Below are 23,491 nucleotides of genomic sequence, written 5' to 3' on the forward strand. Positions count from 1 at the left end.
TGAATTCAAAGCTACATATGTTATAATATTCAAAAATTCAACAAAGCACTTATTGCTTCTTAGCTTAGTTTCTAAGTACTTCCTTGCCTATAAATGAAGTGCAACACTTCATCAATAAAAAGGGAGACGAAATCAGAGCCAAACTCTTGCTTGTAACACACTTGTAACATCTTGAAATATTCAAAGAAATTTGAAATTCGAATTTTAAGTTTAAGCCATTTTCAATCCAAACTAAACATTCAAACACCATCTCTGAACTTCATTGAACCTATTCAAATAAGTTTTAAGCATCAAAGCCTCATAAATCGAGCCACATAAGCCACGATTTGTCCAAACTGAAACTTCCAAAAATACCATCATACACGCATATCTAGCATGATGTAGTCATATATTTGAACTTGGTTTGATGTCCTGATCGTTTCTGGACATTTAATTAAGGTTTGGTTGAGTATTCACGAAGCTACCATTTTAGGGTTCATGATCTCAAAATTAGGGTTTCTTGAATTAGGCAAAATTACAGGTTCTAAGTGGTACCATTGAATTCGTATGAACTAGACGAATCAAACCATGACCTCGCGCCAAATTTCTTTTGTGTCTAACCCCTATTCGTTATTTTCCAGGTTTAAGGTTCACTTATAACATCGTTGTTTCTACAAGAGCGCTGTTAAAAGTGGTGACGAGAGGTTGAAGATGATGAGGTGTCCTCATCTAAGTGGCTAGCGCGCGCGTTTTATTTTTTAAATTCTCTGATTCAGTGCTTTGCAGGTTTCACTTTTGCCATGCGCCTCAATATCTGAGCCATCTAATCTCCACTAAAAACACATCCAACGCATCTAACACGCCAGTCCATACCATGGACTCTCCAATCAACCACACATGATCATATCTTTTTATATTTTCTATTTTATTTTATTTTCTTTACAAAATTAATTTAAAATAGTTTTAAAAATCAAAAAAATATAACAAAAATATTTTTAGGTTTCTAAAATAATCTATTATTTTTTGATATAAAAATATTTTATTTTTCTTAATAATTAAAATATTTTGTATAATTAATTAGTATATATTTATATATTTGCTTTTTAATTATTTCAACCAATCAAAAAATCATAAAAAAAATTGTTCTTTATATTAAATTTAGTTTATATAGTTTATACTAATTTTGTAATTTAGAATATTTTTCTCTTTAAGTTTTAATTATTTATGTAATTATTTGCATAATTATATATTATTTAACTTAATAATTTCAAAATCAACTTCAAAATTCCAAAAAAAATTAGTTTTGTTTTAAAAATTAATTGACAAACATTTTGAACATATTTAAAACTTAATTTTTAGGTTTAAATTTTATTTCTACCTTTTTCTCATTTTAATTAAATTAATCATGCATTAATTCTAATTAAAATCAACCATACAAAAAATCCGAAAATATTTCTTTTATTTTCTTGCAATTTAAATTCCTAGATCAAGTGTATAGGTTGTCAAATTCATGTAAATAGCGTAGTTTACATTTCCCGCACAATCGATGTAATAGCGTAGATTTATTTTCCGCATTTTACATTTCCGCATTTTAATTTCTGTACATATAAAACTGCGTGTATGTCAAAGATAAAAATTGAAGCGTTAGGTCACTAACTTCAAAGATAAAATATCTGAATCAAAACACAATCACACTTGCACCTCTTAGGGTAATCCCTCTTTTACTCTTTTCAAAATCAAAATCAAATTCTACTATTTCAAATGCAAAATCGAACTTTTGTTTACATCTGATAAAAGGAGAATTTTCTAAAGGAAATAGGAAAAGACCTTATAAATATAGGATAGATCTCCTAATTGCTTGCTCAAATCAAAACAACAAATGTCTCACATATTCACCGTTTTTCAAAACAAAACTTTCAAAAAAGACAATACTTGGTATATATCCAAACCAAGGATCATTACGAAGTTAAAGATCTTTTTTCAAAACATCTTTCGAAAAACAAAACACTTTGTATACATCCGCACAAGGATCATTACAAAGTTAATTTGCAAAGGTATTTTAAAACCACATACAAGCATTTAAAGGCAAGACAAACGATTCAAAGAAGTGAGCCAAGCAACTAAGAGCCCATGGATAACCATGGATACAAAGGGTGCTAACACCTTCCCTTTGTATAACCTATCCCCTTACGCAGAATTTCTTAAAGGTCTTTTTCTGTTTCTTTTATAAACCTTTCCTTTATTGGATAAAATAAAAGTCGGTGGCGACTCTCTGATTTTCACAACTCAAAAAGCAAAAGAAGAGTCAGTTTGCGTCTCACCAAACCGAGTGCATGACAGGTTGGAACAAGGAAAAATGGGGTAATGGGCCATGACATTTCTGGCCTATTGTGGAACCGAATCACTATTGAATAAAGGGGGGAAACTGGTTTTGAAGGGCTCGGTTGACGAGGCGTGTGAAAATATGTGATGGGATTAGAGAGCATGTGAGGCATGAGAGAGAGAGGGGCCCGAGGGACAATTATCGTGCATGCAGATGAGAGAGAGAGAGAGAAAGAGAGAGAGAGAGAGAGAGAGAGAGAGAGATGGTGGAAGCTTGTGATAGGTCGGATGGAGATAAGCTGAGATTGCCTTTAAGGGTAGTTGATAAGGGTGGATCTAGAAAATCTTGGGTTGGCAGCAATCCAATTGTGGTTACTGTGTAGTCACGCATGGAGAAATTAAAAGGACTATTTTGGACCATTGGATGTCCTTTGGTAGAAGATATAGCATTTTGACACTTAAAGGTACTTGAAACCCCAAAGTTCTCATTAAGACCTTTCATTTAAGTTTGCTCAACGAGATTTTCTTTCTCTTTCTCCCTTGAGACTTCAAACCATTTTTCAATACCATGAAATCCATTCACTTTAGTTTGTGAAACAGAACTTTCCTTCTCTTTCTGCGTTGAGACTTTAGATAATTCTTTCTCAACACATATTCTTGGAGCCTTCAACGACGACGAAGGGACAATGATCGCTGAATATATCACTTCCTCCGATGCATATGGTAAGCCCCTAGTACTTAGTGTTTCTCTCTCTCTCTCTCTCTCTCTTTTGTAAACACGTCTGAAAGGTTAAATGGGAGGCTTGTCTAATTTTTTTTGTAGTAAAAAGGGTCAGAGAAGAAAAACATGGACTACATTGTGGATCTTGGAGGACGATGAGAGGTCTAACTCGTAAGCTACAATACCAACTCTTCTGACAACGGTAAAAGTTCCATGAAAATATTTAGAAAGTTTCTGAGAAGCTCGAATAGCCACTATTTATTGTTGTCATACCCCAAATTTTTCCTACCCCTTTTTATCTGGCTTACATCCATATACATATTTCATTTAGGTCATTCATCCAATACATGCATCCATGCCATTGTTTCCATCCAGAAGTTTGACAGAAAAAAGGCTTACACTGAGAAAATTCTTGATTAAGACAAGGACATCCGGGGTTTCATCTGATTATATCAAAATCCTCAATGATCAAGGTTTCCCAGTTGTCGAATTCTAAGCTTTTAGTGAAGGATCCAAGCTACAAGTCATTTGGTCACCCTTAAGTAAGGTTTTAACCAAAGACAACATAATTGACTTTTTAGTCAACATTTAATTAAGAGCTGATTATTTGGCATGTGGTGTTGTGTGATACTATGTGGAAATACTCAGTTGATTTAATTGGTTGATTATTGATTGAAGTAGAACTAGAAGTTGATTAATCAGAAAATTCATTTGGGACTGAAAAGTCGAACAATTGACTTTTGGATATTTTGGTCAACATCAAGGTCAACTTTCATATTATTGATTTAAGGGAGAAATTTAATCAAGAAAGTCATCGGAAATCATTAAAATCAAAGTTTTATCTAAATTTGCCATTTTGAGAAATTAGTTAAAATGGAAAGTTACCAAAAAGGGAAAGTTCTAACACTTAGAAAATATTTTGGGTTTTAAGGTGTTGTGATCAGTCAACTTCAGGCTCAGGTTACACGTGGATAAAGGCATAATTTCAAGACAAGTTCAACAGCTAAAAAAATTTCATCTCATGGCATACTACAAGTTTGTAGTTGGAATTATCTTCAAAGGATGCCAAGATCAAAAGATATGGAGGTTGGAAGTTGTGGAATTCAAACTGATTCGTGTCAAGCTGCCAGGCAGAATTTCTGGGCAACGGAGAGCATTTTATCAAACAGGTAGTGTGTTGTTTTTGAAGCCGATTCTAGAGAGCTATACACATCTTCTGAATTCAAAATCAATATCAAACTCTTGTGCCCCATATTTTCTATCCAATGAGCAAAGAACCATGCCATTTGGAAATGTAATTAGAAAGGTACAAGAGTTGAAAGTTGTGTGTTCGAAGATGGTGTATTAGAGGCGACGAACCAGGTCTTGTTGCACGCGCGCATAGACACAAATGCAGTAGTGTGCCTCTATGTTCCAAGTCATTTTGAGAGAGTTCCAGGTAATATATTCCAATTATTCTAACACCAATCATGTTTAATTACATGCTCTCTTTCGATAGATCACAAGTTTGTATCATTTAGAGGCCCATACACCAAACTACGTCACCATGAAGTGTGCATCTCAGAATGTTGAAATTGACATGGTTAGCTAGATTTTGCAGCATGATATCAGTAGCAACCATGCAATTTCAAAACCCTTTTCATACAATTATAGGCATCATCTGGAAGAGTGTTTAACATCAATATTATTCTCTTCCACCTCCACTTTGTCATGACATTAATTTTACACAAATTGGAAAAGTAAGAAGAAAGTCATGTGTGCTCAAAACTGGCCTCATGGACTAAAACGAGCATGGCATCTCAAAATAATGCATAAGTAATTTTGCAGCATGACACGCGCACAAGAAGCATGAATACCATAAGCTATTACTCCATCAAGCCATGCAATATTACTGAGTTCAGAAAGTTTGTATAACATTTACTACAAGTAGACACAACTTGTGCACTAAAATTGAATGAGAAGTAATCAACTACAGTCACCCACACCATACATACGCCGCACTCAACATATATAAACAACACATCCTTCACAAATGGGAACACACGTTTCATTTTTCTTTTTCCAATTTCCAAAACACCAAAACTCTCTCATCATTCCCCCTTCTCTCTACTCTCTTCCCTCTCCACAAAGTTTGTTACAAATTGTAACAAACTCGCAACCACCACCACACCTTCAACCCTCCCCAATCATCATCATCAAGCTCTCAACGTTTTCATCATCATCACCAAGATCCTCTATCAATCTTCATCAGTTCATATCATCATCATCATCTTGTGGTATACGAACAAAGTTCAAGCCTTGAATCTTCATCATTCAGAGTTTATTTCTCAGAATCTATTGTTTGTCTGCTTGATATCAACAAGATTCACAGGAGTGGAAAGCAGCAACTTGTAGAGTTTTCTATTCTCCTTTGGTTCAAGATTCAAACAAGTACGTTCTCTTGAATCTTGCTCAGCATTCTAGTAATATGTTTAGGTTCATATGCATCTGGATGTGCTCCTCATCACCGGGAGGCTGGACGAGTAGCGTCACATGTTTTTGGTGATTATGTTTTGCATCTTGCTTTTCTTGAATTCAGATTTGCTATGAATTGTATGATATGCTTGGCGTTGTGATGTGTTTCAATGATTAGCACGATGTGATAGGATATGTGATGCGTTTAGCTTAAAGTTTTAGAAGCTTTTCATGGAGTTAGGGTTTTTAAAAGTGTCCACGGTTTGGATTTTAGAGGAAGATTTGGAAAAAAAACTAATGTCATATTCGGATTCTACGGTGAATTTCCAGTGGTAAGGTGGTAACTTTTTGGATTTCTAAAAAAAACAATTTGTCTCCGCCGCTGGAACCACCAGAGAAGACGACCAGAGTTCCGTCTCTGGCGTCTGAATCTCCCTTCTTTTTTCCTTGTCCTCTGTGCTGACGTGGCAGCATGTATTGGCCCATATTCCCATTTTTATTGCCATTTTGTCTTTTACCATATGATTAGTTGGAGAGGTGGCGTAATGTGGTTGGTCCAGGATTATTTTTTGTCTTTTCTCACTTAAGTCTCACCTTAACCAATTGATGCAATGTCTACATGATAATTGAATGTTACATTTTAATCAAAACCTTAGCTTAGTATAACATGTGCACTGAATAATAAAATGGAAGTGAAAAATGAGATATAACAAAAATAAGTCTAGGCCATGGTTTGGGATAGTTGCGTTTGGGCTTAGACATTGATTTCCTGAGCGTACCCCATAATTGCTAGTGCTAACACATGTTTGATTGGTTGGGCCTAAGATAGTTGATTTATGCACACCCTGATTACATGCCTGTACGCCTTATAAAGAGAATTCAGTTCATTTGTCTATTACTAATGCCGCCCCTGTTTGACAGATTTCATAAAATCGCTAAAAATTGTTTTCCCTTTAATTTTAATTGAAATTCATTTTCCACCTAAATAGAAAATACCAAAAAAATGATTTTTGATTTTCTTTGATGTCTTAGGTTTTTTTTTTGATATTTTTGTAAGATTTTAGGGATTAAATAAGTGTTTCTATAAGCATTCTCCTTTAATTCATGTTAAATTTAGTTTCTTTAACTTAGTTTTTTCTATTATTCTTAGTTGATAAATTACCCATTTTGGTTAGACCTTTAGAGAATAAGGATGTAATAAAATCAATAAAATCCTGTTAGTTTTAATTATAGGATTAGAAATTAATTTTTGCTTTAGATTTCTTTCATGTAAAAATACTGGAAAAAAATATACTAGTTTCCTTAATTGATTTTTAGGCTAGTTCAATTTGACACTTTGGTAGTTTTTTGCCTTCATTAAAATACACAAAAAAAATAGTAGTATTTTAGGTTAATTTTGTACTAATGCTTGATATGCTTCTTTTATTCTTTTGTATCATTTCCATGTTATTTTTGTATGTTGTGTGATTTTGTTGCTTGTGATTTTGGCCATACTTTGGCCTATGTTGTTAATATCATTTGCATGCTCCTTTTAGAACCTATCTCATTACCATGATAACTTTAGATAGATATTCCTGTTAGAACATGAAATGTTCTGATCATTTTTTCTAGTTTTGATAATAACATTAGAAATGAATTTTGTATAAGACAATGTGGTACTCTAATAAACTACGTTTTCCATTTCAGGAAAAGTGTAAAAGAGTATGCAATATCGTATTCTTCAGATGCTCTAACCCAGATGTTCTGGATGGCTACATCAGAACATGGTCTTAAAGACATCAGAACATGGCTATTAGAAGCAAGCTTTGAAGCTCTAAAAGTATCACGCTCAAAGGAACTTCCATAGTCTGAAGCGCTGAAGTTCTAACTTGCACCAAACGCTGGAAACTCTGATGAACAAAGCAAATCACAAAGTCTGATTCCAGAAGAAAGCAAATGATGAAAAGCTAGATAGGCTAGTCTATCTGTCTGACAAAAGGAATGTTAGAAGCATGGCTACAAAAGGCATAGTCAGAAAAAGGAGTTGAAGCAAGGCTCGAGGTAGTTGACAAAAGCATGTAACATTAAATGCAGCATGTACTGTACGCGCAAAGCATTAAATGCAGAACTGTTCAACAGTTACATTCTCAACACCTATAAAAGGACACATTCTGCCCAAGAGAAACGTTACAACACAAAACGCATAACATTCTTTCATGCAAAGTTCTTGAACACAACAAGCATCTTCATCCTCAAGCTCACATACTTTTGTATATTTAGTGAGTTCTAGATCATAAGCTTAAGAGAAAAACCACCTAGTGATTACAGCTTTTTAGAAGCATTATTATCTCTGTATTTTGATTATATCTTTGTAAAAGAAATTTACTTGATTGATCAAGTTGTGATTTGTAGATTCAAGAAGACTTAGAGGTTGATCTAAGTGGAGAACCATTGTAATCAGTTTTTGATTAGTGGATTAAATCCTCAGTGGAGGTAAATCACCTGTAAGGGTGGACTGGAGGTAGTTTGAGTTCAAACGAACCAGTATAAAAATAATTGTGTTCATTATTTTATTTGCCAAAAAGAAACAACCCTTATTCAATCCCCCCTTTCTAAGTGTTTTTCACTCCTTCAATTGGCATCAGAGCGCCTTGGTTCTAGGTGCAAACACTTAACAGTGTTAGACAAAATATTTAGGAGAAAAACACGTAAATGGCAGCTCCAGTACCAACCACTATTGAACAAAACAACAATGGTAACAATGGTAGTTATAGCTTCAATGGATTCAACAGACCACCAGTCTTTGATGGTGAAAATTTTGAATATTGGAAAGATAGGCTAGAGAGCTACTTTCTATGTCAAGATGGTGACCTATGGGACTTGGTGTTGGATGGTTACAAACATCCGAAAACTGGTGGAGTTAAAATCAGCAGACAAGCTATGAGTGATTCACAAAAGAAAGATTTCAAAAGTCATCATAAAGCAAAAACTATATTGTTAAATGCTATATCTCATGCTGAGTATGAAAAGATAACTAACAAGGAAACCACTCATGAGATGTTTGAATCTTTGAAAATGACTCATGAAGGGAACGCTTAAGTCAAGGAGACTAAAGCTCTGGCTCTCATCCAAAAGTATGAGGCTTTCAAGATGGAAGATGATTAAAATATTGAAGCAATGTTTTCTAGATTCCAGACTCTGACAGCTGGACTGAGAGTTCTAGACAAAGGTTACACTAAAGCTGACCATGTCAAGAAGATAATCAGAAGTTTGCCCAGAAGATGGGGACCAATGGTTACAGCTTTCAAGATAGCTAAGAATCTGAATGAAGTATCCCTTGAAGAGATAATAAGCGCTCTAAGGAGTCATGAAATTGAAATTGACGCAAATGAACCTCAAAGGAAAGGTAAATCTATTGCTTTAAAATCTAACAATAAAAATTGTACTAACACTTTTCAGGCTAAAGAAGAAAGATCCGACGACTCAGAGTCTCAAGAAGAAGACGAGTTATCTCTTCTTTCTAGAAGAGTAAATCAACTCTGGAAAAACAAGCAAAGAAGATTTAAAAGCTTCAAGAAACCTGAAAAGGGAGAATCTTCTGGACACAGAAGATCTGGAAAGAAAAGCATAGTATGTTATGAATGCCAAGAACCAGGACACTTCAAGAATGAATGTCCTAAGCTTCAAAGAGAAAAGCCCAGAAAAATATTTGAGAAGAAGAAAGGTATGATGGCTACTAGGGATGACTCAGATTCCTCTGATCAAGAGTCTGACTCTGAAGATGAGAAAGCAAATATAGCATTCATGGCAACTATAGATGGTGAAGAAGAATCTGCCTCTGACTCAGATTCTGAGGAGGTATTTTCTGATCTAACTAGAGAAGAACTTGTTTCTAGTCTCTCAGAACTTCTTGAAATGAAAAGTAAACTTAGTATCAAATACAAAAGTCTCAAAAAGGCTTTTGCATCTGAAACTAAGAAACTTGAGATAGAAAATTCTGGATTCAAAAAAAAAGTTTTAAAACTAACAAAAGATGTTGAAACTCTAAAAACATCTTCTAGTCCAGATACTTCTATTCCAAGCATTAACAATTGTTGTACCCCCAAAATTTCCCCACACTTTTTAATGACAAAAATTTTCGAAATTATTTTCAAAATTGGATTTTTATAAAATTTTGGGTTCATTTACATTGACATCCTGAATTTTATAAATATTCTATTTAAAGTCTATTTTAAAATATAGTAGTTTATTATTAAATTGCTTATATTTTAATAAATAGAAAATGTTGGTCGATGCTTCATACACTTTCAATTGGCTTTTCATTTCAAATAAATAACATAGCTCAGTTGGTTAGGAAGTAAGGCTTGCAAACAAAACGTCACGGGTTTAATTCCCGCTTGGTGCATTTCTATCTTTTTTAAACTTTTTTTTAATCTTTTTTTTCACCTGGATGTACCTAGACACAAATATGTCCAGGTTCTTAATCTTGGTCATCAAAAAAGGTCCATGGGCCTTTGGGTTGGATCATTTCCTTTTTAGGAGTGGTTTTAACCTAATTCTCACTCTATAAATAAAGCACTCCACACTCTCTCTTTTTCACTAACAATTAACCAACAGTTTTCTAACCAATTCTCACAATTCCATTCACACTTTTTTAAAAAAAGTTTTTTACAAGTTTTTTTTAAACCTTATTTGGCCGATGATTAACATATGAGGCCTCCCCGTTTTTTAAAACTTTTTTTCTCAAACTTTTTCATAATAATTTTTTGCCGATGATTAACATATGAGGCCCCTTTTATTTTAAAAATTGTTTTGACCATATGATGAATATTGTCTGATGGTATATATTTTTTTAAAAACTATTTTTATTTATTAACTTTTGAGGTCATTGACTTATGCCAAATTATTACATACAATCAACTTTTTCTATACTGTAAGCTTTTTCCCAATTTTCTCACAAACTAACCCTTATACAATTTTTTTCTCATTACCCAAAAAATACTAACAATCCTCTTTCACCAATTTTCACGTACCAATACTCACATTTTTTAAACCAGTGTGCATACTTTTCTAACACATTAAAATTTCATCCTTACATAATCTCTAACTTCATCCCTAACAACAACATGTACAAAATTGTTCAATCAAACATAAACCTTGATTTTCAAATCCATCTTTGTTTCGTTGTTGCCTTTATATTGGTAATGTGTAGGTGGTTCGCATTGAGAGGAGGTTAGCCAAGTTTGTCTTCAGTCGTTGTCGCTTTGATATGTAGCACTCGGGGGGACGAACACATTGATTTACTTGTCTTTAGATTGTTATGTCTTGATGGATACTTGAATTGTCTTTTGAGATTGTCATTTTAATTATGTTGATTGTTGAATTAAGATGTTATGAATCTTTGAACTAATTGTTGAGTTTCCGTTGCACTTCTATGGAAGTTGATTCGTGTTAAAGACTATTATTTGATGTTGTCGGTTCTTTCGTATTTTGTGAATGCTATGTATCCGCTTTATGCGAAGAGGTGAATTGTTTTTGAGAATGAATATGTGATACCTCAAATGTTTCGTTTGTGAATTTTTATACTCTGATTTAATTTAAATTCCGCGGGTATAATTGGGGTGTTACACACAGGACGTCAGCGTCGAGTTAAGTGAATTGAAGGAGTAATTAAAATATTTTTTGAAAAGTAATTTTAAGATCAAGTGTACCATTTGAGAAGCTTTAGTGTTATCGTAAGGTGTTTCGTTGCATGACGTCGATGTTTGCATTTTTGGATAACGTTAGAAATTTGTATCTTGTGTTTTGAATGTCAGATTGATGTTCTATTTAAATCTTTAGGGAGATAAAAATATGCTGTTGGAGAATAGGTTGATGAAGGAGATGGTCAGCATTAAATAGGATGTGAAATTATTGGATGATGGTGTTGTAGGTGACTTGAGTATAAGTTCTAAGGGAACTCTATTATAGCTGGTAACGATGGTTTATACTCTATCATGGTCGTTGTCTATTTATTAACAAATTGAGGACCTGATCACCCTTAATCTCTTGTTGATAGTAGACGAAATCATGTTGGATGGTATAAACTTGTCTTGCTATCTTAATAGTGCGTAAAGTGATTGATGTTATATTGTGAGATTAGTCGCTCACCAGGTGGTGTGAATTAATGGAGAAGTAGCTAAGAAAGAGTCGAGACGTACCAGACAATTCAGAGTAACGGGTTTATGTGCGAGCTGACATCGCAGAGTGAAAGATTGAGAATATCAAGTGAACAACGGTTTTGTGGTAAATGTTAAAGAAAGTCTGAAACTAGATTGAAACTTGTAAAACAAATAGTTGAAGGAAAGTTGAATGAGGACGGTGGTTTAAAATGGATGATCAGAGTTGCGCATGTGAAGTGTGATGTGGCGCAATTACTTTGTGCGTACGATTTTTTAAAAGTGAAGGATTATGAATCTCAGGAGCCTATGGGAAAGATATGTCTTGATCTACACATTTGATTTGGTGGATTGTTGATATAGGAATGTTGTGCCAGAACACTATGTTTACTAATAGATATTTTCTGATTTTCTAAGGATATTATTGTAGTTGCTGGTTGATGGTGAGTTGTGAGGTTATTAGTTGAGTTATACTACTAGATTGACGTGATAGTAATTTTGTTCCCGTTGTCGTGATGTTGTTGTTGGGTACCGTAATTGAGGAATAATACTCCATAATATGAAGAAGTTGATTATGTTGGCTATGTTGATGTCACTACACGAGTGATACGACGATGTAAATAGAGTTGTAAGTATTTCGTTGGTAATTGACATATGGGAATGAAATTGCGTGTGTATTTTGGTGTTGACAATGTTGTTAAGATGATAGTATGATGTTGTACATTCAAGTATGACTGTGTTATGGTTGTTGCTACTTTAAAAGTTGATATGTCATGATATTATTGAAGTGATTGATAAGTTAGAAACAATTATGTTGCGAAGGTATTGGATTTAGATCATGATGAGTCGTTGTTACGTCGAGGAAGTAGTGATCGACCTGTTACCAAACGCGACTTGGGTAATTAGAGAATTGGATGCAAAATTCGCGGTAAAAGTAGTAGTATCGAGTTAATTTTCGAGGACGGAAATATTCTAAGTTTGGGAGAGTTGTAACACCCGGTATTTAATTAACTATTTAATTAAATATTTTTGAATTATTTCAAATTTAATTGTTGAATTTATGGAGTGTTGAGAACTGTTGACATGAGTTGTTATGATTAATTAGTCGATTAATTAATTGATTAAGTTGTAGAAATAGTATTGAAGAAATACTAGACTTTTGGGTTAATATCACTTTTCACCCTTGTAATATAGGCGAAATTCGCTTTACCCCCTCGTAATATATATTTTTTAATTCCCCCCTGTAATATTTTTTTGTTTGAATTACCCCCCTAAGCGTGCAATTTAAACACCAAATCTGGGGGGAAAATCAAACAAAAAAATATTACAGGGGGTAAACTTTACATTTAGGGGGAAAAAGACATAGTATTTTTATATTTCAAGGGGGTGTTTGAAAAAAAATTACAAGGGGAAAAGCGAATTTCGCCTATATTACAGGGGGTTTTGTATAGTTAACCCTAAAAATTTTATATGAAGTTAATTAAGTGATGGTGGTAGTAAAATATGGGGTGTGAATGTTAGGCCAAATTTGTTTAATGAAATTAAGTTAAGATAAAGATTAGGTTAATTAGAAGGGAAAAAGTCTTGGGGAATTGGTCATGGGAAGTTGCAGAGAAGAGAGAAACTCATTCGCGTTTTACTTGCAGCAGTATCACTAAATCTAAGATCCCTTATTCGTTAACCGTTGGATCGTAGCCAAATTTCGAGGGTAGGTTCGCAACACATATATCTAACTTTCGACTATTGGAATCTTCAAAATAAGGTCTGAGTTGTGAGATATCATCATCGCACTATAGCTGCATATTTGGGGAAATTTTCCAACTTTTGATTCTGATTAAAAGAGGCAAGATTTGGAAGCTAAGGCTAGAAGGCTTCGATCAGTAGAATTATAGAGCAATCTATAATTCAATGTAATCCAAAGTGAAGGTTGTTTACCTTCAGTAGTTCGAGTCTGATGTTGGTCTCTCTAATACGTAACACTTGGGGGAACGAACGCATGTTGTTTTATTGTTGAATTTATTTTAGTTGCTGAATCTTAAGTAGATTACATGAATTTCTTGTTGTTATGAAGTTATTTTTAGTTGAACAAAAGATGTTATATAATTAAGCTGAAATTTGTGAATCCGCTGCGTAGTATTAATAAAAGTTGTTGCTATATGTTCATCCAAGTTTTAAAGTGTTATGTATCTGTATTACATGCGATTGAATTATATGTTGATTGTTTTTAAAAGTTGAAAAGTGTAGCATCTCATTATACGTTGTACTATGATTTTATTAATATTCGTTGGGTAGAAATGGGGTGTTACACTCTCAATCTCCAATTTGATTTTTTTCATAATTTCTGGGGCGAACTTTCGAGGTTGTTACTTAATTGGTTTTTTCCCAGGCTTCATTGGCAATTGGTGCTCAACTACACTTCGATTTAAACCAGGCATCTCGTTGTAATCCCATGCAAACCAATGTTTATACTCTTTCAGAAGTTCGACTAGCTTTACCTTCATTTCAGACCCAATCTTCGCACTTATGTACGTAGATCTCTTGACATCTCTATCCCCCAGGTCAATTTCCTCAAGAGGGTCTTGAGCTTGCATTCTCTTAACCAGTTCATCAGGATTTTTTTCAAACCCCAAAGGTTCATCGTCATAAATACCATCAAACCGTTCGACCTGTTTATCTTCAACCTGGCTTCGACAACCATTTTTATCACTCTCGACCATGGCTTCCAAAACCATTTCTTTTTCCAATTCGGCCTCTAAAGTCGTTTTTAATCTGTTTTCGACCAGATAAGCCAAAATCTGAACCAAATGTATTGACTCAGCAGTCATTGCTGTCGACTCTTGTCCACCCAGAAGGTGGATTTTCTGCATTCAATGGCTCATTTGGGTCTTCTTTGTTCCATATGAAACCGTAATTTGGGTCTAAGTTCAAATACTTAGACACACTTTCATCTGAAGAAAACACTTCTTCTACCTTATAACAAGGTGCCACATTAGCTAGACGTTGGTCGAAGTGCTTCTGACTGACCCTATTGATGTCAACTCTATAATAGCTCTGGTCAGCTTCAACATTCTCTACAATTCCATCCTATCACCAGATAGCAACCCTCTGATGTAAAGTGGATAGGACAACACATACTCCATATATCCATTCCCGACCTAACAAAAGTTTGAAGTTCGCCTGAGAAGCAATTACCATAAAAATTGTTGGCCTGGTGGTCGAACCAACAGCCAAATCCACTCGAATTACCCCAAGAATGCAACTAGTCTTTCCTTCATAGTAAGAAAGTACCATATTATGGGGTCTCAAATCTTTGTCGGACTTCCCTAGTTTCTGAAGCAAAGAATGGGGCATCAAATTCACAGCAGCCCGACCATCGACAAACACTTTGTTTAATGGGAAACCATAAACTTTAGCTCTTATAAACATTGGTTTTAGGTGATACATCATCCCAGGGTTTGGTTTTTCAAACACAGCTTTCCATTCTTCGACTACACCATTTCCCATCACATAATAGCATACTGGTTTTTCGTCGGTAGCTTCATCTTGGACGAAATCGTCACCATTTTCTGACACCTATGAGATTCTATCATATTCTGCAGGTAGCACAGAGACAACACCATAATCAATCAGCAACTCATCCGACTCAGCATCGAATTTTTCATCTAATAACTCTTCGTCTGATCTAGGGGTATACTCAGGTTCTTTCTCAGCATTATTAACATTCGTTGGAGTTCCGTCAGCAACACCCTTCAACTTTTCCAAAACAACACCCGTCGACAACCGCTCATTTGTTATCCTTGTCTGTTCTTCAGTCAACTTCTTGTAATAGGGCTTTGGTTGGTACCTGTCGAACTTCCTCTGAACTGAAGTTGAGCCTTCTTTCTTAGCCTTCCGATTCCTCTAATAACGTCTCCATTGTGTCCTTGTCATAGAATTTTTTTCCTTTGTAATTTAAAGACACGTAATCATATCCTTTCGATCTACTACCACTCTTGGAGTTCTCACCACTGGCTCCAGAGTCCTGTATTTTCCATTCTGCACGTTTCCCACCTCAAAAGTTGATGGGCTTCACCCATCTCTCCTGAGGCACATCAGAAGGAGGACGAAAGGTCTTAGGCTTTCCAAACTTGTTCCTGTAGTCCTCGTTTCGACGAACATTTCTTTCTCCCTCAAACATGAACTGACGGTCCTGACTTCAACGAGGATCAAACCTTATTATCTTAGCAGCGTCCACGACATATATAACATCACACCTTGGACACAAACTCACTTGAGAATTGTTTCTGTGGCATCTCTCCTAGAATTTCAACAAACCTTCACCAGGATTAGGATAAACAAGACTCAACACTTTACCATCGACAGCAACATTTTCTTCTCCGTCAAAACCTTCAGTAGCTTCGACCATCATCACATCAAAAGGCTCAGCATAATTAGCTTCTCCGACCAAAATGGATCAGCATCAACCTGCATAGAGGACTTTGGTTTCTCTCCAAATTGCAGCCTGCCTTCTTTCAGCGTCTTTTGCACCAAATCCCTGAAAAGTACACATTGAGACGTTTTATAACCCAAAAAATTATGAAATTTACAAAATCCTCTTTTCTTTTTGTGCTCTAAAGGAGGATTTTTAAGTCCTAGAGGCACTATATTCCCATTAGTCACTAGCAGATCAAATATTTCATCACATTTTGTTATGTCGAATGTATATGTCATATTGACAGACTTTTCATTTTTATCATTCTCAATGGAGTTTTTCCCATTCGAAGGTTTAAGCAATTTTAATGCATAAGGAGGCCCTGGCTTCAATTCTGCCACATTAACCTCGTTTTCGTCATAACTACTTTCGACATCTGAGTCGATGTCATCATCCGCAATGTATGCAAACTTTTCTTTTTTGTGATACTTGGTCGCCCTAGCCTTCTTAGCTTTTAAACGCTTGACTTGGCGAACCCTATCTGCCAGTTGGGCCACGTCCCTTAAATATTGTTCGAGATATTATTATGGCCAATATATGGGTTTTGCTGGATATTTCTCAAGACTTGGTCTGCGTCTTGGTGACGCTACACTACTCTTGGAACATTCTGGTCGATACGTTCCTCTTCGTCCCGATCTGGAATTTGTCAATGGTTTTCTAGTCTAGCCCCATTTCCTAGTGTTTCGACCACCCTTACATTCGATGCCTGTGGGGTTGTTCAAAGTGGAACTGGTGGCGTACCAAAGAAATAGTCTATTCTAGCCATTTGACCAGCCAACACCTCATAACTTTGATTGGCATTATTAATCATGGGAGTGAAGATAGTCCCAATTTGTTGTGTTAGAGCATTCATCTTGTCATGATTGTTCTCATCTATTTGTTGCCTAATAGACAACATAGATGTCGTATTTAACGAAGGCGACGCCTGGGGTACATATCCTACCCCTGTCGGTCGACTGCCTGGATTCAAAGATGTACCGATGGCCATCATGCTATCAAAGATGTACCACGGGTCCCACTGGGCGTGCCAATTTGTTTACCCAGAATTTTGGTAAACAACCGCTAGTTTCTTTTTAAAGTTTGCTTTGCGGAATCAATTAGTAAATTCCAGGATTTTTGGTGCTATATTTCTATCCTATCTAAATTTGACTCATATTTGATGCAGAAAAAGTTTGGCGTTGATGTTGACGTTCACCGCCGAACTCGAGAGAAAATAATGAAGTTTGGTGGAAGTTTGTTTTTTGAGGTTGAGAGAGATTAAGAGAGTAGAAGATGAAAAATATGAGAATAAGAGAGGAGAAGCAGTCTGACGCGAATATAACATCAATTTGTTCCATATATGCATAACTAAAAATATTTCGTAGATGCATTTACGGAATAAATGAACTTTGACAAAAAAATACTTCTAAAAATACATCTACAAAAGCAGGGGAGACATTTTTGACAATGCGCATGGTGCATAAGAATCCAAGAGGTTGATTAATAGTGTTTCTACTATTATTACTATTTTATTTTATAGAGGAGTGCTAGCAACACTCTCTTTTCAACACTCTCTCCAACATTCACTTTTTTATTGGTTAAAATATATGTGAGTCCCTCATTTTAAAAATAGATCCCACATAAAATGGTGGGATCCATACATATTTCAACCAATAAAAAGTGAGTGTTAAAAGAAAGTGTTGCTAACATTTCTCTATTTTATATCATTTGATATGATAAAATGTTGTCCTTTATAAGAAAATTAAAAATAAAAAATAAAAAATAAAAAATTGTTGACCGGTGCAAAAGTAGTAAGAGATCTAGTATGTCATCACGCTGTGAACGAACACGTACACCAAGTTTCCAAAAACAGCGATAGTACTGCTGAAGCCGCTACATACTCACTTCAGTTACTTTCTTTTCATCCCTATCCGCGTAAAGACCTCTCACCTTATGGCCACCATCGAACCACCACAAAACGGCACCGCCACCGCCACCATCACCGCCTCAAACCCACTCCCACCGGACAATCCCTCCGCCGCACAACCCCTCACCACTGACACCGACGCAACTGCCGTTATTAACTCATCCTCAATCGTCAACGAATCGGCTCAAGAGACGGAGACGGTAGCCGAAACCGGAACAGAACCCACCGTCACTCCGCCGGAGAAGAGATGGTCAGGTTGGCCGGGGGACTGCGTGTTCCGTCTCATAGTTCCCGTTGGTAAGGTTGGTAGCATCATTGGACGTAAGGGGGAACTCATCAAGAAGCTCTGTGAAGAAACTAAAGCTCGTGTTCGTGTTCTTGATGCTGATCACGGTACTCCTGATCGAGTTGTAAGTCTCAATTTTGTTTGGAATTTGGTTTGAAATTCATTCAATTTGTCTCTAGGGTTTTCTTTTTTTTTTTTACTTTTCCAATTTTATTCAATGTGTTTTTAATTTGAAAAATGGTTACTAATTTAGTTTCATCTTTAATTTATGCGTTACTTAGGACAAATGTTTGTGTTACTTCTTACAACCGAAACTGTGTTTAGGTTTTGTGTTTTTTTCTCCAATGTGCTTCAATTTTCGTCATAGCTGCAATAGTGATTCCCCTGGCTATGTGTTGAAGGTTTAGAAAGTTGTTTTGTTCCCTTAGAGTTTAGGGTTTAAAATCAGATCATTTCTATTTCTGTGTTATTTAGTTTGATATATTGTTTATTGTTTATGAAATTTGAGTGGTTAGTTAAGTTTTGTCAAACAATCATTAGCAGTTCCTAAATCTTGATGTGCTTGATTCAGCTTATCTACAATCTGAAAACTCATGTTGTAGTTAATGATATTTTTCTTTCCAAATTTCAGTTATGATGTTGAGTGCATGTGGTTTTAAGGGGTTTTGGAGTAGTTTTTGAGCTCTAAAACTAGATTGAAAGAGTATCGAGAATGTTTCGTTGTCTTGTGCTTAAATTATTTGATCACAAGTTGGTTCTGTTGAAACTTGAAGGTTGGTCTTTATTTGTTTGAATCGTTCCTCTTATTTGTATTTGGTATAATCTCTGATACACCTGTTTGTTTTCTTTGACTTTTTGGTATTTACTTCTATGTTCTACTGAAGACATATGACTTTTTATTGCTATCCCACTATAGTGTTTTCCAAAATCCTCCATTTGAACACGTGTCTATCTGTTTCCTTTTATGCTTAATATGGTCATTTTTTTCAGATACTTATATCAGGGAAGGAAGAGCTAGAATCAGCTATATCCCCTGCAATGGATGCTGCAATAAGGATATTCAAACGCGTTTCTGGATTATCTGAAATTGACAGTGAAGTTAAAAATTCTGCTGGGGTTACAGCTTGTTCCATTCGATTATTGGTGCCATCAACACAGGCTATCAGTTTGATTGGAAAGCAAGGGTCACTAATCAGATCCATACAAGAGAGTTCTAGTGCCTCTGTTAGAGTACTGTCAGTAGGTATGCTTCCTGTCCTGTTTTCCAATTCTACATCTATTATCGTTCCTGTATTTATTAGTGGCAATTATTGATTTATGTAGATTCTCTTTCATTGATTAATCACATGCAGATTATAGTAATTAATCATGGATACATGTCGGTGGATGACCTCAAAAACCCTATAGCTGTGTAATAAATTTTTAAGTGCTAGCTGCACTAAAATAGTAGATACAATACAAGTTCTCTAATAAAAATTTAACATGCTAAATTTAAGGGACATATATCATTAACACTACTCAAGAATGATAGCGAAAAGACATTAATTATGCACAACTAATAACAATAAACATAATTTATCTTAGGCTGTGAGGCAATAGATACTATAATAGCATGCCAGAAGTTTAATCTTAAATACATTATTTTAATGCCAATGCCAAATTATTTTCATGAAGATGAGGTGCATTATTTTGCTACTGCGGAAGAGAGGATCGTAGACCTGCAGGGAGAAGCCTTGAACGTCCTTAAAGCTCTTGAAGCCGTGATTGGCCATCTGAGGAAGTTTTTGGTTGATCACAGTGTTGTCCCCCTATTTGAGAAAACTGTAAGATCATTATTAATTTTCCTAATATTGAATTAGCTAAAAAATATATTTTAGGCTGTCTCCTTATCGCTCATAGGATAGCGTTAACAGGCTCTCATTGATGTTCTGATGACCGGTCTTTCAAGGGAGTGTCCATTTAGGATAAGCATTGAAATCGAGTAGCTACTCTGCAAGACTCTAATCCTTGTTCTTTTTCTTTTACTCAAAGTAATCAAGACTTAAACCTTCAAAGTTATGAGAGATAATGAATCAAAATAATTCTCATGATAAAACAACAATGATGCATAAAATTCTATCATCTCCATTCCAACATTATGAATCACAAGAAGCACATTATTCGCCAAAAACTCTCTTAATAAACACTTTCAAGAAACAATAAATGGGGAAATTTATATCACACTCTGACTCATGTGAGTTTTGCCTCCTATAGGTGGCGATGATGATGATGTTCATGCATTTGCTTCTCTTTGAACTATATATTTTGGTAGGCATAGAACATAAATCATATGTTGTCCTAACCCAATCTATCTACCAAATACTACATTTTTGTGTAGGAGCACTACTTTGTTTTGTTAATGAGATGAATATCACTTGAGAAAATGAAAATTAGGGTATCTTTTGATTTTTGCTTTATGTTTACACTATTATACATGTTTTCTCTATGTTGTTTTAGTACAATGCGTCTATCACACAACAAGAGCGTCAAGCTGAGACCTGGTCTGATAAGCCGTCACTGAATACCATTTCACAAACTAGCATGTTTTCTGATATTCCGCTTCCTTCAAAAAGGGATTCTGTCTTCGCTGATCGGGAAAGTCATTTGGACTCACTACTCTCATCCTCCTCTATGCCTCACTATGGGCAAGATTCTTCTCTTTCTGGTGTCCGTTCTTCGACTCTTAGTCGTGTTGGGGCTCCTATTGTTACGACGGTAAGTTATTTTAATCACCTGCAGGTTTTCTATGTAATACTTTACATGAAATTTCCTTTAAAATGAGGGTTATATCATTTATTACTTCTTGCTTGCTGAACTTGACCAATTATTCTGAAAGAATCTATATATTAGTTTAGATATAATAGCATTTGTGAGTTGAGACTTAATATTTTGGGATACAATTTGATTTAAGCCTAAGTAGGTGGGCTGAAATGTTTTCTAGCGAAAGAAGAGTGTGTTAGATGTGATACTACATACCAGTTTTCACATAGCAGTTGATTTTTTTGGGACAAATGGTTTTTGACAATTTTAATTGTCTTCTAGGTTCTTATGAAACATTATTTTAAATAATTTACTGGTCTGAATTTGGTGGGACTCCAAATGAAATGAATTTGTGGATTTTTCTACCTGTTCTCACGGGACTCTTATTCACATGATGATATGGCTCGTCAAGTTATTATCCATGTATTTTCAAATTGACATAACCTATACTGTATGTTGTCAACTTATGCAGTGAGCTAAAAGCATTCAAACATGTTTTCTCATACCTCGTTAAGTATTATTTTGTTATATCTTGATATTCATTGTACTGTTCTCTTCCCTAAATAACCTATATACTGTATGTTGTCAATGCAGTGAGCTAAAAGCATTCAAATATGTTTTCTCATACCACATTAAGTATTGTTTTGTAATATCTTTTGTTGATATTCATTGTATTATACTGTTATCTTCCCTAAATGTTTCATTTATTAGGTAATACAAACAATGCAAATACCACTATCCTATGCGGAGGACATCATTGGCATTCAAGGGACTAATATAGATTATATTCGCCGCACTAGTGGAGCCATATTGACTGTGCAGGAGAGCAGGGTGCCTGATGAAATCGTTGTGGAAATAAAAGGAACATCATCCCAGGTTCAAACAGCTCAGCAATTGATTCAGGTAGGAGACTTCTGATGGCCATTTCATCTGTGTAATTATTTCTTTTGCATATGTATATTATAACTTGAACAGAGTGATCACTTTTTAAAATGAAGTTATAGTTAGTGTTAATGCATGGGAATCTTTTTTCTTCACATGTTTCTTTCCCAGTCTCATTTTGTGGCTACCGATGCTTCACTTGCTAGAATGCTTTATTTGCATTAACTATTATTTGATTTCTTTATTTTATTCTCATCCTCTTGAATAAAAACGTTCACCACTTAAATTTTGAATGAGTGAACTAAAGTTGTTCCTTCAAAGTAAAAAAATTTAGTCCTTCAAAACAATTTGCCAACCAAATCAATTTCCTCATATAAAAAATATTATTGGCTAATTGATCCTTTATTTTGAGGGACTAATTTGGTGACAACTTTTCGAAGATTTATGTAGTGCAATTTTAGATATCTTAAGAGCTAGTTTGGCGAGAGTTTTTTTTAGAAGACTGCTCTGATGGGAATAATTTTGGGGAACAACTTCAGTGTTAGTTTACTCAAATTTCAAGTGATGGTACACTGTAAGGGTTGTAACAGAAGGTATGCCGTCCATCATGTGATCATCTAAGAAATGAAATATGATTTTGGGAGTCCTGTTAGTTCTTTGTATAACTGTAATAGGACTGTCCTTTGGGTGTTTATTTTTGTCATTGGCAGATGGGAGAGGGCTAACTTTTGAGTGTAAGATGTAAAATTTTCAGACACATGACAGTTGACACTTGGTTTGGCTACTTCCTATTATGGTATAATTTTTGTTTAAACATTTGATTAATTTTGGCTTTTGCATGGGGAAATTTATTTGTGCTGCAGGAAGTTATAAGCAGTCGCAGAGAACCTATCACCAACAGCTACGGGAGGTTGGATGCGAGCAGAATGGATGCGGGTCCAAGGTCTTATTCTCAGTCTTCTTACTCTCAGTTGGGCAATTCATCACGCATCCCACCTTCATTGCCCTCACAGCCATACTCAAGTTATGGAGCATCTGGTTTAGGAGACTACAGTACTTTCAGGCTTTAAGTCGATCTCTCTGTAGTCAAGGCCTAAAAGGCACTCAATTTGGACTTGTTACTTTCTAAGCAGGTCTTGGAAAGAGGGAAGGAGGGCTAGCGACACTCATTCTTTTGTTAGTTTAAAATTCTTGTAGGTCCTACTATTTTTGGAAATGGCTTCCACCTATAGTGGTCAGACTTGCATACATTTCATCTAATAAAAGAAAGAAAATTGAAAAGAGAATGTTGAAATGTTGCTAGCACTTCTTTAACAAAGTTAACGCTTGAATGTATTGTGAAGCCTCTCACTAGAAGTACATTTTTTGTTATCAGATATCATGTATGGTGGATAATTTTGAGGTAGCAAATAGTTGAGAATTGTAGTGAAAGTGTAATGAAATATTATTAGCCATTTTAATGATTTTGTTGTCTAACATGTGATGTTTGATTAGTATGTTATTTGCAATGCCAAATATTGATACATTGGTTCTA

The 23,491-nt window shown here is 35.1% G+C and overlaps 1 protein-coding gene across 1 annotated transcript; it reads left to right on the forward strand.

Annotated features, from left to right (window-relative positions):
• The first annotated feature begins 17,917 nt into the window (after positions 1 to 17,917).
• Positions 17,918 to 23,491, forward strand: LOC131595090 (RNA-binding KH domain-containing protein PEPPER-like). The gene is made up of 6 exons (XM_058867338.1): positions 17,918 to 18,400; positions 19,267 to 19,519; positions 19,951 to 20,099; positions 20,773 to 21,030; positions 21,787 to 21,978; positions 22,821 to 23,491. The coding sequence occupies exons 1-6, from the start codon at positions 18,017 to 18,019 to the stop codon at positions 23,025 to 23,027; spliced, it is 1,443 nt and encodes a 480-aa protein (XP_058723321.1). The 5' UTR covers positions 17,918 to 18,016; the 3' UTR covers positions 23,028 to 23,491.

Source organism: Vicia villosa, linkage group LG4, assembly GCF_029867415.1.
Source record: "Vicia villosa cultivar HV-30 ecotype Madison, WI linkage group LG4, Vvil1.0, whole genome shotgun sequence".
NCBI lineage: Eukaryota > Viridiplantae > Streptophyta > Magnoliopsida > Fabales > Fabaceae > Vicia > Vicia villosa.

What these genes read in the sequence shown, in the direction of transcription:
- LOC131595090 (XM_058867338.1), top strand. Translation starts at nt 18,017, where the DNA reads ATGGCCACCATCGAACCACCACAAAACGGCACCGCCACCGCCACCATC. An exon ending in TCCCCCTATTTGAGAAAACT is followed by an intron (nt 20,100 to 20,772) that starts GTAAGATCATTA and finishes ATGTTGTTTTAG; the next exon opens with TACAATGCGTCTATCACACA. An exon ending in GGGCTCCTATTGTTACGACG is followed by an intron (nt 21,031 to 21,786) that starts GTAAGTTATTTT and finishes TTCATTTATTAG; the next exon opens with GTAATACAAACAATGCAAAT.